Source organism: Pongo abelii, chromosome 2, assembly GCF_028885655.2.
Source record: "Pongo abelii isolate AG06213 chromosome 2, NHGRI_mPonAbe1-v2.0_pri, whole genome shotgun sequence".
Lineage (NCBI taxonomy): Eukaryota > Metazoa > Chordata > Mammalia > Primates > Hominidae > Pongo > Pongo abelii.
The window spans coordinates 170,141,768-170,158,600 of record NC_085928.1 but is presented as its reverse complement, the minus strand read 5'-3'; the positions used below and the strand labels follow the sequence as shown (position 1 = coordinate 170,158,600).

The following is a 16,833-nucleotide window of genomic DNA, read 5'->3' as shown; positions in this document are numbered from 1 at the left end:
TTGAATCGCTTGAACCCGTGAGGCAGGGTTGCAGTGAGCCAAGATCTTGCCACAGCATTCCACCCTGGGTGATGCAGTGAGACTCTCAAAAAAAAAAAAAACAAAAAAAAAACTGAGCTCTACTGCATTGGTTATTAAAATATAATAAAAGTATTAAATTCTATTTTTCCACCAAATGAAAACACTTGATTATCATTATAGCATTTTAAACTTACTTTTCCCTTATATATTCTTGATTTAGAACAAATTACCATACTTGAATTTTAGATCTTGCTTTATTTAAATCTTTATTTGAAAGTCCATGCTATTAATGTGTTTACATTTTTACAGTTACATTATGATACAAACTGTTGGATTTTTTAAATATCTAAAACAATGGCCCACTGAAGAAACGAACAATTAACTCTTTAATTCCTTAGGATAAATACCCAGAAATTTAACAGCTAGGGCAGACTTCTAATACCGAAATTCCTTCCAAAAACCAAGTGGTTGCCAACTTATGTCCAGTAGCATTATAACATTCTTGAGCCAAGTGTAAAAATATGCTGACAATTTTATAGGCAAACATTACCCAAGGTATCTTTCCATTTATTACTAAAGTAATTAACCCCCAAATACAGATGCTCAACAGTGGGACTACATCCTGGTAAAACTATCATAAGTTGAAACTATCAAGTTGAAATGCATTTAGTACCCTGATAAACCTATCATAAAGTTGAAAATTTGTAAATCGAACCAGTGTAAGTCAGGGGCCATCTTACTTCATACTCATGAAGCAACTCTAGTGGGATATTTTTCAACTTACGAGATAGCCTAGGCTTGTTGAAACACTGTCCTAATTTACTGGCTCTCTGGTAATTAAGTCATAAATGGTCAAACATCAAATTCTAGAAAAGCATATATTTAAATTCTCATCACTATAATTCAGAATGACTGGTTTACAAAAATATGTTCATAGTATTTGGGTAATAACTGTGGTGATTGTCTAAACTGGCAAGCTAAGTGGAATGCCTTAAAGAATCTATCCAAGATTAGCTGGCAGGCGTTTCCAGTGTAGGTAAATCAAAGGCCCACGAAGGTGTGCTGAGCCTTGATAGCACAACCTTGTTTAGGACTTTGCCTCAACTAACATACTTTTTAGTTTGGCAAGTTACCTGACCCTCCATAGTCTGCTACTTACAAGATTGTCATATTTTTGTAATCCAGAAGCAATTATAGAGAATATTTTATTAGACTTTACAAATGACTTAACTGCATAAAACAGAAACCAGTTTCATGATCTAGTTTAAGGAGTATGTATTTTATACAACTCATAATCCTTTACAAATAGAAAAAAATCAGTAATACACTGAATCAACTTGAAGAATCTTCAGTGTAAAGTTCAACAAAGTCCCTTAGATGCAATTTCTTTTGGATTTACAGCAACACTTTTTGTTATGTTGTATGTCTTGTAAATTCCAATAAGTCTATCCGAAATCTCAAACATATTATTTCGAAGAGAAATTATTATGAACTGTGCATTTTTTGTTTGTTCCTAAAGAGAAACAAAGAAAAGTCAAACATTAAGTAATAACAGGTAAATCACACAAACATGTAACCTCAAAATATTTTTTGGACAATAAACATTACATTGATAACATGTAAAGGAATGATGGCAGGAATAATTCATAAAACAGTATCTGAGTGTGAAAGGAATTTGGTTATTTTGACTTCTAGTGGAAAAGATCTAGGAAGATGACCTAGGATTCTAGCTGTGATTCTGCTACTAATTTGCATTTTTAATTTATATTTTACTCCTCCAAAATGGAAATATTTGGTTCAAATAAAAAATAATTTGGTCTCCACTGATACCAGAGGAGATGGAGTTAGACAATAAAGAAAAAGCTCAATAGTAAGAAATGAAGAATTCCATGTGTAATGTTTAGGATACCCCTAAAAGTTTCTGGAATGAAAATCCCGAAATGATTACTTACATATATATAAAATGCAACAATGGACACATTTTTAAAATCAAGGGCTGCATCAATCTCATCCATGAAGTAAAGGGGAGTGGGCTTGTAGTGGTGAAGAGCAAATACTAAAGCCAATGAACTAAGTGTTTTCTCTCCTCCCGAAAGGTTGAAGATCTTTTTCCAACTTTTCTTAGGTGGTCGAACACTGAAATGATTAAGAAAATCATAGTCAAATTACCTGTGAAGCTAAAGTTAAGACCTAGTGATTTGTTTTCCATAATTGAGTTCTACTATCTTTTTTAGAAATCTGTAATTTGCTTTTCACAAATATGAACTCTCTTTTCTGTTATTTTATAAAAACGTTATTGGAGGATGCATACATAGAAGCACATACCAAAGTTTTAAGATTTAAAGAGCAAGCTAAGTATTATACTTCTTGCTATTCTTTCTCCTGTATCAAATACAATTTCTCAATCCTGAAGTTAAAAATGCCTTGAAAATTTAAGAAAAGATGAACTAGACAAATATTTTGTAAATACTGGCCGTCTGTCCCTGTAAACTGCAAGCATAAATAGCATGTAAGCAAATTAGTATTTACTAGTAAATGAAACAAGTTGTAGATCTTGCCTTCATATCCTACCTCCAAGAAATACTGAGTTTGGAGAATATGTAGAAAAAGATAACAGTGGGATTATAAACTCAGCATAATTACACACCTGAACATGATTCCTTCAGAGAAAGGATCCAAGCTGTCTACAAGCTCGAGTTCAGCGTCCCCTCCCAAAGTAAGCATTTGGTAATTTTCCTTTAATTTATTTGTTATTATATAAAAACCTGCCATAAATTCATTAAGCCTTTGTTTCCGAAGATCTTCATATGCCTGTCTAAAATTGTCTCTTTCATAAGTAATTTTGTCCAATTCTGCTACCCGTTGCAAATACAATTCTTCCTGTGAAAAGATTATGACAGGAAAAATCTATTCAGATAAATTTGATATGATAATTAGCATTGTTAATTATTACTTTGTTTTGAGACGTAGTCTCGCCCTGACGCCCAGGCTGGAGTGCGACGGCGCGATCTCGGCTCACTGCAACCTCCACCTCCCAGGTTCAAGCGATTCTCCTGCCTCAGCCTCCCAAGTACCTGGGATTACAGGCATGTGCCAGAACGCCTGGCTAATTTTTTGTATCTTTAATAGAGACGAGGTTTCACTATGTTGGCCTGGCTGGTCTCGAACTCCTGACCTTGTGATCCACCCGCCTTCAGCCTCCCAAAGTGCTGGGATTACAGGCGTGAGCCACCACGCCCGGCCGACAGCATTGTTAATTATACAAAACTAAAGATCAGAATTTAGGCTAAGGACTAAAAAGAATTCCAACTGGTATACATCAACAGTTCATTCATACCTTCTTTTTATACTCTGCAATGGCACCAAGGTTTGGTTTCATTTCATGACACCGGGCTTCCAAAAGTGCAATTTGATTTGTTATAGAATCTGGATTCTTGATTGCTTCAAGATCCTCTGGGCTTAGAACTGAAATCTCTTCAATAGGATTATCTTCTATAGGATGCAATGATATTTTTGAAATCTAAAAGTTCAATTTAGGGGAGAGTTAGAGAAGGCATAATATTACATACAATTCATTGTTTAAAAAAAACAATACGACAAATTACACAGCTATGAAAACAACAGGAGTTGTGACTGATTTATCAATTATTTTTCAAAGGACTTCAAGAAAAATAGTTGTAACACTCAAAAGTGTTCATGTAATCTTTTCTTAAATGTCCAGATCAGCCCTAGGGTGAAAGGGTAGTTGTCTAATTCTAACTGTTACTCAGACTTTTCTGTATATAACAAGTTATATTGTTATGTCCCCTATAAATGTGAGAAGTGATCACAGAATTAAAAATCACAATGTAGCTCACAAACAAAATTTAAGAACCCCAACCCCCTAAAACAATCCTCCCCAAACCCTCCTTTTTTTATAAAGAATATGTTTAAAATTAAACTAAATGGTAACAATCTCACCTCTTTGTGCCAATATTTTATTTTAGAATTATGTTCAGCAATGTGACCATCTATTTGTTCAAGTTTCAACTTAATACTAAGTGCATCTTTTTGAAGAGCATGTTCATTTTCTTGAATAACTTTTAATTCTTGAAGCAGATTGCGATGTTCTTTCTGGATCTCTGGTAAGGATTCCTAAACACCGAAAAGAACTGCTAGATAGAATCTTCCCAAATAGAGCCATCATTTTCACATTACAAAGATGAAGGAATTACCAATCTCTCCCCATGCCCCTTCCATTTTAAAATAATTTAAGCATTTAAATTCACAAATTACAGTATTTTTATTGCACAAATAAAAATTGTTAGTTATAAAACTTTAAGTCTGTAAGTGCTTACTACATTTTAGGCACTGTCATATATCCAGCTCTTTAAATTGGTTCCAGTATCATCCCATCTCCTCTTCAATACAAAGCAACTCATACCTCTGCAGCATTTGTATTCTTTACGACCTCTGCTGCTTTGTCCTCAAGACTTTTCAGCTCTGCTGTTAGGTCATCCACCTCTTTCTCAGTATCTTTTATTTCTTTCTCTGTACGCAAGACAGAGTCTTGTGCCTTTTGAAGGTTTCTAAAGAAGCAAAATGATGCATCAAAAATGTGGTAAGGTGATTTGTTATTGTTTCTGAAAACCTACTAAAGAACTTTTCATGAAATTTAATGTGACATTTTTTCTATTCATAGATTTTTAAGTTTGATTTACTAAACCATCCTTAAATCCGTTTTTGTAGGTTTATACAAACACTTATGGGATGATTTGTATATTTTTAATTATAAATGTCTTTCTTATATAAGCTGCTTGTATCATCCAACTTTAGACTGATGCAACACTGTCCATTAGATTATCAAATTCTTTTGTCATTTTCTCATCAGAGATTCTTAAATCTCTACACCCATAAAGTTGTACCTTCAAATACTTCCCAGTTCAAGACAAGGCAACAAGTACTTCCAAAAAAGCAAGACACTACTTCTCCCTTATTACCTCCTTATCTCTGAGCAAAACACTCTGGATTAATTTAACCAGATAATCAATATGCAATCAATTTGTTAGAATTTTTTCTAAAAAAAGAAATGGCTATTTAAATTTCAATATTTTATATACATACCTAGCTTTATTTTAGACACACTTCAATAAATACTCTAAAAAAATTAACGCCGGGTGCGGTGGCTCATGCCTGTAATCCCAGCACTTTGGGAGGCTGAGGCAGGCAGACCATGAGGTCAGGAGTTCAAGACCAGCCTGACCAACATGGTGAAACCCTGTCTCTACTAAAAATACAAAAATTAGCAGGGCCTGGTAATCCCAGCTACTTGGAAGGCCGAGGCAGGAGAATCGCTTGAACCTGGGAGGCGGAGGCTGCAGTGAGCCAAGATCGCGCCACTGTACTCCAGCCTGGATGGCAGAGCGAGACTGTCTCAAAAAGAAAAAAAAAAAAAAGATCTAAGTAGATAAACCTTTTTTAAGGACAATGAAATATTTTAGGTATTTAAAAATTTAAAGTGGCTGGGTGCAGTGGCTCATGCCTGTAATCTCAGTCCTTTGGGAGGCCAAGGGAAGAGGATTGCTTCAGCCCAGGAGTTCAAGACCTGCTTGGGAAACATGGCAAAACTGTCTCTACAAAAAAAAACAAAAATTAGCCAGGTGTCATGGTGCATTCCTGTAGTCCCAGCTACTTGGGAGGCTGAGGTGGGAGGGCTGCCTGAGCCTGGGAGATTGAGGCTGCAGTGAGCCCTGACTGTGCCACTGCACTCCAACCTGGGCAACAGAGCAAGACTCTGTATCAAAAAATAAAAATAAAAAATAAAATAAGTTACCAAGAGAATTAATTTTGCAAAGTGATCCCATTTTTACCTCTTTTACTTATTCTTTTAAGGTCTATATCTATTTAAATTAAGGACCAACTACTCCCTCCCCCAGACCAGAGAAACAAAACTGATTTCTAAGCCCTCAACACCAACTGGAGAGTTATAGTCTACCTGTACTTTCCTATGGCATACCTGTTTACCAGCCTTTCTAATTGGCCATAGGATAAATGTTCATTATAGGTTTTCCGTCATGAAAGTCCCATTAGGTAATGTGTCAGACAGGTTCAATAAGTTAACAGTAAGAGAAACATTTTATGCAACATTACATAGTAACCCCCTTTCCAATGTGAAGGCAGGGAAAGGGAAAACAAGTTAGGGTAACATGCATACTCTACCTGTCAGCAGTCTTGATTGCTACTTGGGCTTTAGTAATAGCAGAAGCACATTCATCTAATTGCTTATTTATTTTATCAAGTTTGTCTTGTTGGGCCTTGAGTTTATGATTATTGATTTCTACAATGGTATTGTGTAAGCGTTTAACCTCAGCTTCTACTTTACCAGCTTTTTCAGCCACAGCATCATATTCTGAAATTAAAAAATAAAGAACCTAATTTGTGTTTTTACGCTAATGAACATCATTTGTTAGATGTACATTTCTTCAGTTGCTATGACTTAACGTGATGCATTAAAACAAATTTTAGGCATATGGGAAAAAGCACCTTAAAAAAAACGCTATCCTGTATCAAAACAAATGGTGTTACAACAACGCACAACGTTAAACACTCTAGCTCAGCTGTAAACACACCATTTCTTAATGGCTTCATGTTTTCAGCTTCTTTTAAAATATATTTACAACTTTTTCTTAGGGCACTTCCTTGACTACTGAGTTCATGATGATTTTTAGCTTTAGATACACTATGTGCCTAACTCAATATTAACTTGCCCACAATGAAGAAATTGTGGTTATTTTCTTCTGCTAACGTAACTTCGCAGTTCTCCACATTAAAACAAAGTGGAGGATATAAGATAAATTAGTGTTCCTTCCTGTGACAATGAAGAGTGCAAGTTAACATTTCCCAGATTCCTCTGTGGCTAGGGTTTAGACGTAATTTAGGTCAATTCAATCAAAAGTACTTGCATAATTTGGAAGGCATAAACAAACTGGACATGTTTCTTCTGGCAAGCAGTCACACAGAAGTCTGGATTTTCTGTAATGAAGTTAGAGGTTCTCCAGCTCTATGGCCCAGGCTGGAGTGCAGTGGCGCGATCGTAGCTCACTGTAAACTCCATCCACCTCCCAGGTTCAAGCCATTCTCCTGGTTCAGCTTACCATGTAGCTGGGATTATAAGCATGTGCCATCACACCCGGCTTTTTTTTTCTGTGTGTGTATTTTTCAAAGAGACTGGGTTTCACCATGTTGGCCAGGCTGGTCTCAAACTCCTGATCTCAAGTGATCTGCCTGCCTCGGCCTCCCCAAGTGCTGCGATTACAGGTGTGAGCCACCATGTGCAGCCCAATTTATCTTAAATATAAAACGTTTGCACAGATTTCGATATAATGGTTTACTGTAGCCTTTAAAAATATGAGTATGTTCAAGAGTTGAAAAGAAAATATTTAATTTTAAAGATATGCTTGCACAAATGGGTCCTCCACATGAGATATTAACAGAGTCTCCTGATAATATACGGCATTTCTATGAAAGGAGATCTATAGAGCTCCTAACAAAGAGGATTCCTTTTCAAATAAGGATGAAACACATATAGACTCTTGCAGTCTCTCCATGAAAATGTTGCCATTAATAGCACAGATATACATTTTGGCTTCTCAACTGACCATTAGGTACCATCAAAGCCATTGTTGTGGGTGCTTGCAGGGCAAGGGGAGTGTGGCTGAAGGCCCCAGAGGATCTAGGTTCTTCCGTCCTTTATTCCAGCCACAATGGCTTGTGTTCCCAGCATACTCCTGCTTCAGCCTTTGTATTTGCTCCTTTATACTCTTCTTGGAATGCTTTTTTCTCAAACATACATGGGTTAGCACTCATACTTTCTTTGGGCCTCCACTCAAATATGTGCCATCTTACATGTGTGCTCCCTGGAAAGAGACTTTATTTTTGTTTACTGCTCTATCAATAGGACCTAAAACAAAGCCTGGCCAGTAGCAGATACTATTTGAATGCCTGAATACTAGAAATGCAGATAAACACAGACACAGACACACACAAATTAATATGAGTATAAATGCACATTTGATATGCATTGTGGAAATGTGTCAACATTTAAAAATCTTTTTCTTTTGGAAGAAAATCCCTGCATTTTTGGAGCAGTTGGATAATTGCTCCAACTCCACTCTCATTAGTTCTTTGGGATGGTTAATCAGTATTTGTCTTCCTTGGCTCACAAAGCAAACTGTAACAGGGATGTGTCTTAAGAATAAAATGAACCTTGCTGTGTTTGCTGGAGTCACTAGCTAAGATTCTGTAAACCTGGAAGGGGACTGTGGCATAATCCACCATCCCTTCTCCCATTAAGATGCACATCTATGTTTGATTGAAGCCAACATGGAAAGAGAAGCACAGCTGCTCAAGTGCACGATCAGGGGATTTCAATTAAGGCTACAGAGCCAATTCTGCCTGTGAATTCCTTTTCCTGCCTAAAGATTCTATTTTGGTAGAACATTTACATGTCTATATGTGCACAAGTAGTAGTTATGAAAGAAAAAAAATACGTATATATATTTTAAGTTTTCAACTACACAGTGTTTTTCTTTGATTGCATACCACTTATTCCCTGTTATTTGAGTGATACAGTTTTTCTAAATCTATAACCACTATCTTGAAGGGGTTTTGGAAAGATTAGGGCCGAAGTATACAAAGTATGACATTAAAAGCATGGACTCAAAAATCAGACTATATCACCTATTCCTATACCACCACGTGCTGTGTGACCTTAGCCAAATGCCTCAGTTTCCTTATTCGTCAAATGAGACTATTAATAGCACTTACTTTATAACAAACATCATAAAACAGTGCAATGACTTGCATATACTTAGCTTCTATTATTATTCTACTGCCTCTTAAATATTGCAAGCTTTAAAAACCTGTTTTTTTTTTTTTTTTTTCCAAAAAAGGTCTATCTTTAAACATACCTGTTTTGAAAGCACTAACATTTTCTTCTAGAAATTTCTGCTTTTTTTTGTCAGGGGCTGTAGCAAGTACATTAGCTTCAAGTTCCTTAACTTGGACATTCAAATATTCTTCTTGCTCTATTAAACGCTACAAAAAAGTTTTAACATTTAAGGTCAATATTTTAACATCTGCTTTAAACGTTGTGAATTTTTAAAAAGGGCACTTAAAATCTTCAAGAAAAAGACACACACTAATAGGAAAAGGAAAGATATGTGCCATTGTTATAAAAAATGAAAATGGCCAACAAACACAAAATATGTAAGCTCATTATAAAGACAAGTTAAAATGCCACATTTCTGTTTACAAGGTAGCAAACTTATGTAGACCACCCTAGTGTTCAAAGACTTGGAAAAATAATTATTTGAATATGCTGTTAGTGCATTAATTATAACCTTTTTTGAAAACAATCTGGCATTATGCAACAAATGCCTTAAACACTGTACACATATGGTGTAATACTTGTGATTTTTGAAATCTAAGGAAATAACTGAATGAATCAAGGTATACCTACAAGGATTTTTTTTTAACATAGCCGTGTACATAATACAAAAAAAATCTGTCAAATTACATTATAAACAAAATGCTCTAAAGCAATTAAAAACAAAGTACATTTATACTGCCTTGGAAAGAAAACCATAATTTAAGAAAAGTTAGTATGACATTAAAAAAACCATATGCACACTTTATATATCTACACGTATCTACCACATATATAAATATATTACATGCAAACTAGGTATTAGAAGAGTCGAAAGAACATACGTCAAAATTGAAGGTGATCATTTGGGTATTTTCTGGAAACTTATTAAAAAAAACAGTGGACGTGCATTACTTTTTCATAATTAAAAAAAATTCCACTTTGAAAAGAGAATAAAAATAAAGGGTCATATAGTTGTTAAGGAGAGTAATGTTTCTATGGAGTACAAACGGAAAACAGGAATAGCTGTGGTTGGAGCAACATTGTGACAGGGCGTTATCTATTAGTACTCAGTGAAACAAAATCATCAAGAGTTAGATCTGCCTATAGATCCTCCCTCCCTTATATATTTAATAAATTGCAAGCAAATAGCAAAATGGTTCTGATAAATTCCAGTTGAATCCCAATAGTTTCAGTACACACACACACACACACACATACCTGGATGCTTGCAGTAAATTTTTCTAGCGTGTTCCTCATTTCTCGTTCACTATGCCGTAACTTAACTACTCTTTCTTCAAGTTGTACTTTCTGTTCTTGGATTTGCATTGCTTTTTTAGAGTCGTTTTGCAACTGTGATTCCATTTTGTTTACCTACAAAGAAAGTTTTCTCTAAGAGCCATTTCAGATTGACAGAAAAGTCAACTTACGAAGAAAACTAGAACTTCTGTCGCCCAGGCTGGAGTGCAATGGCACGGTCTCAGCTCACTGCAACCTCCGCCTCCCAGGTTCAAGCAATTCTCCTGCCTCATCCTCCTGAGTAGCTGGGACTGTTACAGGTGCATGCCACCACGCCCGGCTAATTTTTGTGTTTTTAGTAAAGACGGGGTTTCCCTATGTTGGCCAGGCTGGTCTTGAACTCCTGACCTTGTGATCTGACCGCCTCAGCCTCCCAAAGTGCTGGGATTACAGGTGTGAGCCACTGCGCCCAGCCTAAAACTTCTGATCTTAAAGACCAGAACAAAATCAAACCACCTGTTCCAATCCCAATCTTAAAGTTCAGGAGATGGTCAAGTAATTTCTTGATCAGATAATCAGATGGAAAGGTAACTAAGTGTTGTACAGTCACCTATTATTTCAATGAAGGTACAGCATTCAAATACTTAAGCGGAAGGATATAAACTCGTATTTTCAAAATACAGGAGGGAAAAAAATCAAAGCACAACACTGGGAAAAGGCATTCAAGCCATTTAAGAACGTGTTTTTGAGGAGAAAAAAGTTTAAAATACTCTGAACCTCTTCTTCAGAGATTTCAATGACAAGTGAGGAACCCATTCTTCCTTTCATTACTTTGCTTCCACCACCGGTCATTGTACCTGGAAAACAGGGGAGAGAAGTCAGCTTCAGATGTCTCCCCAACAAGATTAAATAAAGTCAATGCTGTGGGGGAGGAAAAAACAAAACCAAGAAACAAAAACACTATTACCTGACTGTTCTATGATTTGTCCCTGTAAAGTTACCACTCTCCATCTTCTATCTTTTTGATATGCTACTCTTGTAGCTTGATCCAAGTTGTCAGCTACTAAGGTATCTCGTAAAGCAAAATAAAAAGCTTGGCGAATTTTCTCATCTTTTACTTTTACTAAATCAAATAAACGAGGAGTATTTTCAGGAGTTTGAATTTCAGTCATCTTTTTCGCCCATACAGCCATCTAAAAGTAAAAAAACAAAACAAAAAAACAAAACAACAGTAACAAAAAAGAAAACTCAAAAAAAAAACCAAAAAACCATAGGAATAAATTCAACAAAAGAAACAAGAATTATACACAAAAGGTTCTCAAATTAGACCTAAATGGAAGACATCCCATGTCTGTGGATCTAAAGATTTAATACTGTTAAGATGGCTATACTATCTAAACTGATCTACAAATTCAATACAACCTGTATCAAAATCCCAGTTACTTCCTCGCCTTTTTTTGTGGCAGTAATTGACAATCTGGATCTTAAAATTCATATATACAAATTATGGGGACCCAGAACAGTCAATATGATAAAGAACAAAATTAGAGGACTCAGATTTCCTGATTTTAAAACTTATTACAATGCTGCAATACTCAAGACAGTGTGCTATACCAGCACAAGTAATAAAACTGAAAGCCCAGAAATAAACCTTTACATTAATGGTTGGGTGGTTTCAACAAGGATGCCAAGAAAATTCAATGGGGTAAAGAATCTTTTCAACAAATGGTGCTGGAATAACTGGATAGCCACATGGAAAGAGTAGTTTGAGCCCTACTTTATATCACGTGATAAAATTAACTCAAAATAGATTAAAACCTAAATATAAAGCCAAAACTATAGAACTCTTAGAAGAAAACAAAGGAGGTAAATCACTGTGACCTCGGATTAGGCAGTGGTTTCTTGGGTATGATACCCAAAACGCAAGCAACCAAAGGAAAAAAAAGATAAATTGTGCCTCAAAGGATACCATCAAGAAAGTGAAAATACAATCCAAGGAATGGGGTAAAATATCTGTAAATCATATCTCACAAGAGACTTGTATTCAGAATAAAGAAATCCTACAACTCAACAAAGAGAAACCAATTAAAAAATGGGCAAAGGATTTGAAACAGACATTTCTCCAAGGAAGATAACAAATGGCCAAGGACATGAAAGGACTTTTACTATCATAAATCACCAGGAAAATCCTAATCAAAACCATCAGATACCACTTCATATTCACTAAGATGACTATAATAAAAAAGATGTACCATAACAAGTATTAATGAGGATGTAAAGAAACTGGAACCCTTACACATGCTTGTGGGAAATGGTACAGCCACTGTGGAAACAATCTTGACAGTTCTTCAAGAAGTTAAACATAGAATTACCACATGACCCAGCAGTTCTACCCTAGGTATATATATACCCAAGAGAACTGAAAATACATGTTCACTCAAACACTTGTACACAAATGTTCATAGCAGAAGTATTGCCAAAGCAGACAAAAAGTGAAAACACAAATGTCCATCAACTGACAAATGGTTATACAAAATGATGTAACAGAGTATCACTTGGCAATAAAAGGGAATGAAGTACTGATACATGCTACAACACAGATGAACCTGAAAACCTGCTAAGTAAATGTAGCTGTATAAAAAGGCCATATATTGTATGATTCCATTTATATGTAGATAAATCTATAGAAACAAAAAAGTAGTTAGTGTTTGGAGGGGGTGAAGGGGTATAGGGAGCGACTGTTACTGTCTATGGGGTTTGTTTCTGGGAGTGATAAAAATATCCTGGAATTAGATAGTGGTCATGGGTGAACAACACTGTGAATATACTAATACCCACCAAATTGCATACTTTAAAATGATTTTTTTGTTTGTTGTTTTTGAGTCTCACTCTGTCACCCAGACTGGAGTGCAGTGGCGCAATCTAGGTTCACTGCAACCTCCACCTCCCAGGTTTAGGCAATTCTCCTGCCTCAGCCTCCCGAATAGCTGAGATTACAGGCGCCTGCCACCATGCCTAGCTAATTTTTGTATTTTTAGTAGAGATGGGATTTCGCCATGTTGGCCAGGCTGGTCTCAAACTCCTGACCTCGTGATCCGCCCGCCTTGGCCTCCCAAAGTGCTGGGATTACAGGCATAAGCCACTGCACGTGGCCTAAAACGATAAATTTTATTGTAGGTAAATTATCTCAATAAAGGTTTTCCTTTTAACTCTGGAATGTACATTCCTTTAGTGGAGGCACTGCAATATGTCAAACAACTTTTTATAATCATATAACCCCAGAACATAAAATAATCCTCAAAACCTATCAGGTGTTCACTGAGTAACCATTGAGAAAAAGGTTGAATCCAAAAAGAAAAACACACTTAGCACTTAAAAATTCAATTATACGGCTGGCGTGGTGGCTCACGCCTGTAATCCCAGCACTTTGGGAGGCCGAGGTGGGCGGATCACAAGGTCAGGAGATCCAGACCATCCTGGCTAACACAGTGAAACCCCCTCTCTACTGAAAATACAAAAAAATTAGCTGGGCGTGGTGGCGGGCGCCTGTAGTCCCAGATACTCGGGAGGCTGAGGCAGGAGAATGGTGTGAACCCAGGAGGCAGACCTTGCAGTGAGCTGAGATCATGCCACCACACTCCAGCCTGGGTGACAGAGTGAGACTATGTCTCAAAAAAAAAAAAAATCCAATTATAAGTAGGTTATTATGAATACCCACCTTATCTAAACCTATAAAGGTTGCAACTCCAATATTTTGTCTTTTAAGGAAGTTTACACATTCTTGGGCTGTATCAATAGAATCAACAACAATGTAGTCCAATGCATGACAACAGGATGATATAGCCACATCATATTTTTCATCAATGGCTCCTAAGTCCCCCTAATAATGAAGAGTGGGATGAAAAAAGAGTTAGGCAGAAAAGCACAGGACCATTTCATTCATCAAGTTTTAAAAAGTTCTTTTAATTGAAAAACTTTATGTAGACATGGTTTTAGAGAACAAAAGGGTACACAACAAAATACAAAACATGTATAAGTTTATGAATATGCAGCTTGAATTTCTAATGAGCACAAAATGAAAGAACTGTTTTCATTTTATGAAAACAACATGAAGCTATAAAACCTAAATGAACTATAAGCAAAACTCAAAAAACTTTGAATTATTGAAAAGCATCTAAAATTATGTAAATCCTGATGAAACACATTTATCTGTTTATCTATTACACAGCTATCTAGCAGTATTCACTGGTTTGGGCTTTCTTTGAGAGCAAATGAATAGGATCAAACTGTTTATCTTCAAGAAAATAAGGTGGAAGTCCTGATACAAGATGCAGAAGCAACCATGTTGGGTAATTTTTAAATCACTTTGTTCCCTTCTCTGAAAGGCTGACTTAAGGACTGCATCAACTGGCTCCTTTGACTCTCCACCTTCAGCCAATCTGAGGTTTCAGCTAAGACTGGAGGGCAGGAAATAGGTGGGGTTAAGGTATCCATTTTCCCCATTTCCTCTGAACCGCAACTCCCTTCCCTCAAGGCTAAGAAGCAGTAATGGTCCTCACTATTGCTAGCCTTGGATTTTTAGATTATCCCTTGTTATATCCTTAAATGCTAGCCCAAACCTAAGTAAAATGGTGTGAAACCCCAAATATATAAAAAAATTTTTTTAATTTTTATTTTTTAAAAAACAGAGTCTTGCTATATTGCCCAGGATGGACTTGAACTCCTAGGCTCAAGTGATCCTTCTGCCTCTGCCTCTCCAACAGCTGGGACTACAGGCACACACCATTGTGCCTGGCTAAAGTCTTTCTTTTTTAAAAAAAAGGATAAAATGGTTTTAAGTTTGTATGCCATTACTAATATTTTTCTTGATATGTATGAAATAATTGTATTTATCTAAAGCTAAGTAAACAAGAAACTGTAAGGGCAAAATGTTTAAAAATAAATGTGCCTTAAAACGAACAAAATGAATCTTATTTTATATACAGTGACATTTGAAATACGGTTAAGTCAAGGCAAAAAAAATAAGTTACACTTTCTTAAAAAAAAAAAAAAACAAAGTAAAGCCATGCCCTCCAAAAATCTACTTTACCAATCTTCCATATATTCCTGGAATCCTGCCAGATTTTTTTTCTTGAATTATTGCATCAAGGACTTTCCCCCTACTTCGATTCATTGCTAATGAGCTCTTTGCTTCTTCAACTTTTTGGAAGAGATCATGAACCAAACTTTTAAAGTTTGTTTCTTCTTGTGTAAGTTTTTGAAGTTCTTTTTCTTTCTAAAAGTGAAAAAAAAATGAAAAATGAAATCCAGAAGCATTAACTCCTAAATATGATCAGTCATAGCACTGAATTAGTTGTAATGCTTTAATAACAATAAAGAAAAAAAGACCAACAATAAAAACTTGAACCAAAACTGAGCAGCTGTGTGGCAATTGCTGGTTTGGTTGTGGAAAATATGGATGGGCTTAAAAGGGGCATAAATTACTTGGGTCAATAAAAGAAAACGTTAGGTGTAATATTTTTTCCAGGAACAAACAGTTCATCCTGATAAGAGAAAGTATAGCTGGGGCTGTGGAAATCCCAGGTTGATACTACATAGTTATACCAAAGTGTGCCCCAATTCTTAAGCTCTGCCCTAATGAAAAGCAGACCCAGAAACAGGATCCAAGGTATGAATGACTGGGCAGGACTATGGTTATGCTGTGCTTTATTTTAGCTGAACGGGGCTCGGGGGTGCTGGAGAAAAAGCACACCTCTGAAACGAAAGATGACTGGATAGTCCTATTGCTATACAAAAATGCCAGGCTCCCAACAAGAGAGGAACCACACACATACACACATTAAACAGTTCTCAATCTCCAACTTCGCAGCAGCCATCTTTTGTAACTGGTATTTTCCTCCATCCACTAGATGTAAATTATGTCTATTGCTTACTATACTGGCATAAAGTTTAAACCAAGTTACTGACATAATTCATCCCAAAAGAAACTGAATCACCAGGAAGATAGAAGCAGTCACTGGATCTAACTTAATTTACATTTAAATTCTACCTGGTCATGAAATTCCCTGATGACCAAATAGCATGCACTTACTAAAATGAAAAAGACTCATATTTATTTTCAGTATAATTACACTTCAAACAGATTTTTTTTTATTGCCACCTTGCCTACTGAGGTTTTGGAGATCTTTGGAGATTAAAGTCTACGAAATTCCTTAGACATCTAATTCACTCAAGGATGGGGGATGGGCACCGATGAGCTAAGCTATACATCTTGGTTAGTTTATAACATTTTGGAATGCAAGCAAAGAAACTACATCCATAAATTCAAAACCCAAAACACACTAAGATAGTTGTTTTTATATTCATTATACAAATACATATATTCATGTTATTTATCCTTAAATTGTCTATACTTAAGATTTAAAGAAACACAAACTTTCTTTTGTTTAAATTATTTCTACAGTGCGGTGGTGGTGGTGATTTACTTACTGTATGGTGCTTCTGGGGATAATATAGTTTCTTGATAGTCTCAGTTCACATATGGAATACTGAAATGCTGACCTCATTCTTTTGAGATTATACAAAATGAAGAAAATTTATCTATCACTAGTCACCTTAGATGAGGAGATTAAAAACAACAAAAATGTATAAAGCTGAAGTGGATGAAT

At 35.9% G+C, this 16,833-nt stretch overlaps 1 protein-coding gene across 3 annotated transcripts in view; it reads right to left on the bottom strand.

Moving 5' to 3' along the window:
- Positions 1–270: 270 nt before the first annotated feature.
- The window catches only part of SMC4 (structural maintenance of chromosomes 4), a 34,634-nt gene continuing 18,071 nt past the window's right edge, over positions 271–16,833 (bottom strand). For all 3 annotated transcript variants that reach the window (XM_024244221.3, XM_024244223.3, XM_054552927.2), the window contains 13 exons: positions 15,255–15,440; positions 13,884–14,045; positions 11,133–11,358; positions 10,943–11,022; positions 10,148–10,300; positions 8,970–9,096; positions 6,220–6,409; positions 4,445–4,589; positions 3,982–4,155; positions 3,359–3,541; positions 2,669–2,901; positions 1,974–2,157; positions 271–1,534 (listed from right to left, as the gene is read on the bottom strand). In XM_024244221.3, the coding sequence (XP_024099989.1) occupies positions 1,382–1,534; positions 1,974–2,157; positions 2,669–2,901; positions 3,359–3,541; positions 3,982–4,155; positions 4,445–4,589; positions 6,220–6,409; positions 8,970–9,096; positions 10,148–10,300; positions 10,943–11,022; positions 11,133–11,358; positions 13,884–14,045; positions 15,255–15,440 (2,196 nt within the window). In that variant the 3' untranslated portion in view covers positions 271–1,381. The remainder of the gene's footprint in view (positions 1,535–1,973; positions 2,158–2,668; positions 2,902–3,358; positions 3,542–3,981; positions 4,156–4,444; positions 4,590–6,219; positions 6,410–8,969; positions 9,097–10,147; positions 10,301–10,942; positions 11,023–11,132; positions 11,359–13,883; positions 14,046–15,254; positions 15,441–16,833) is intronic.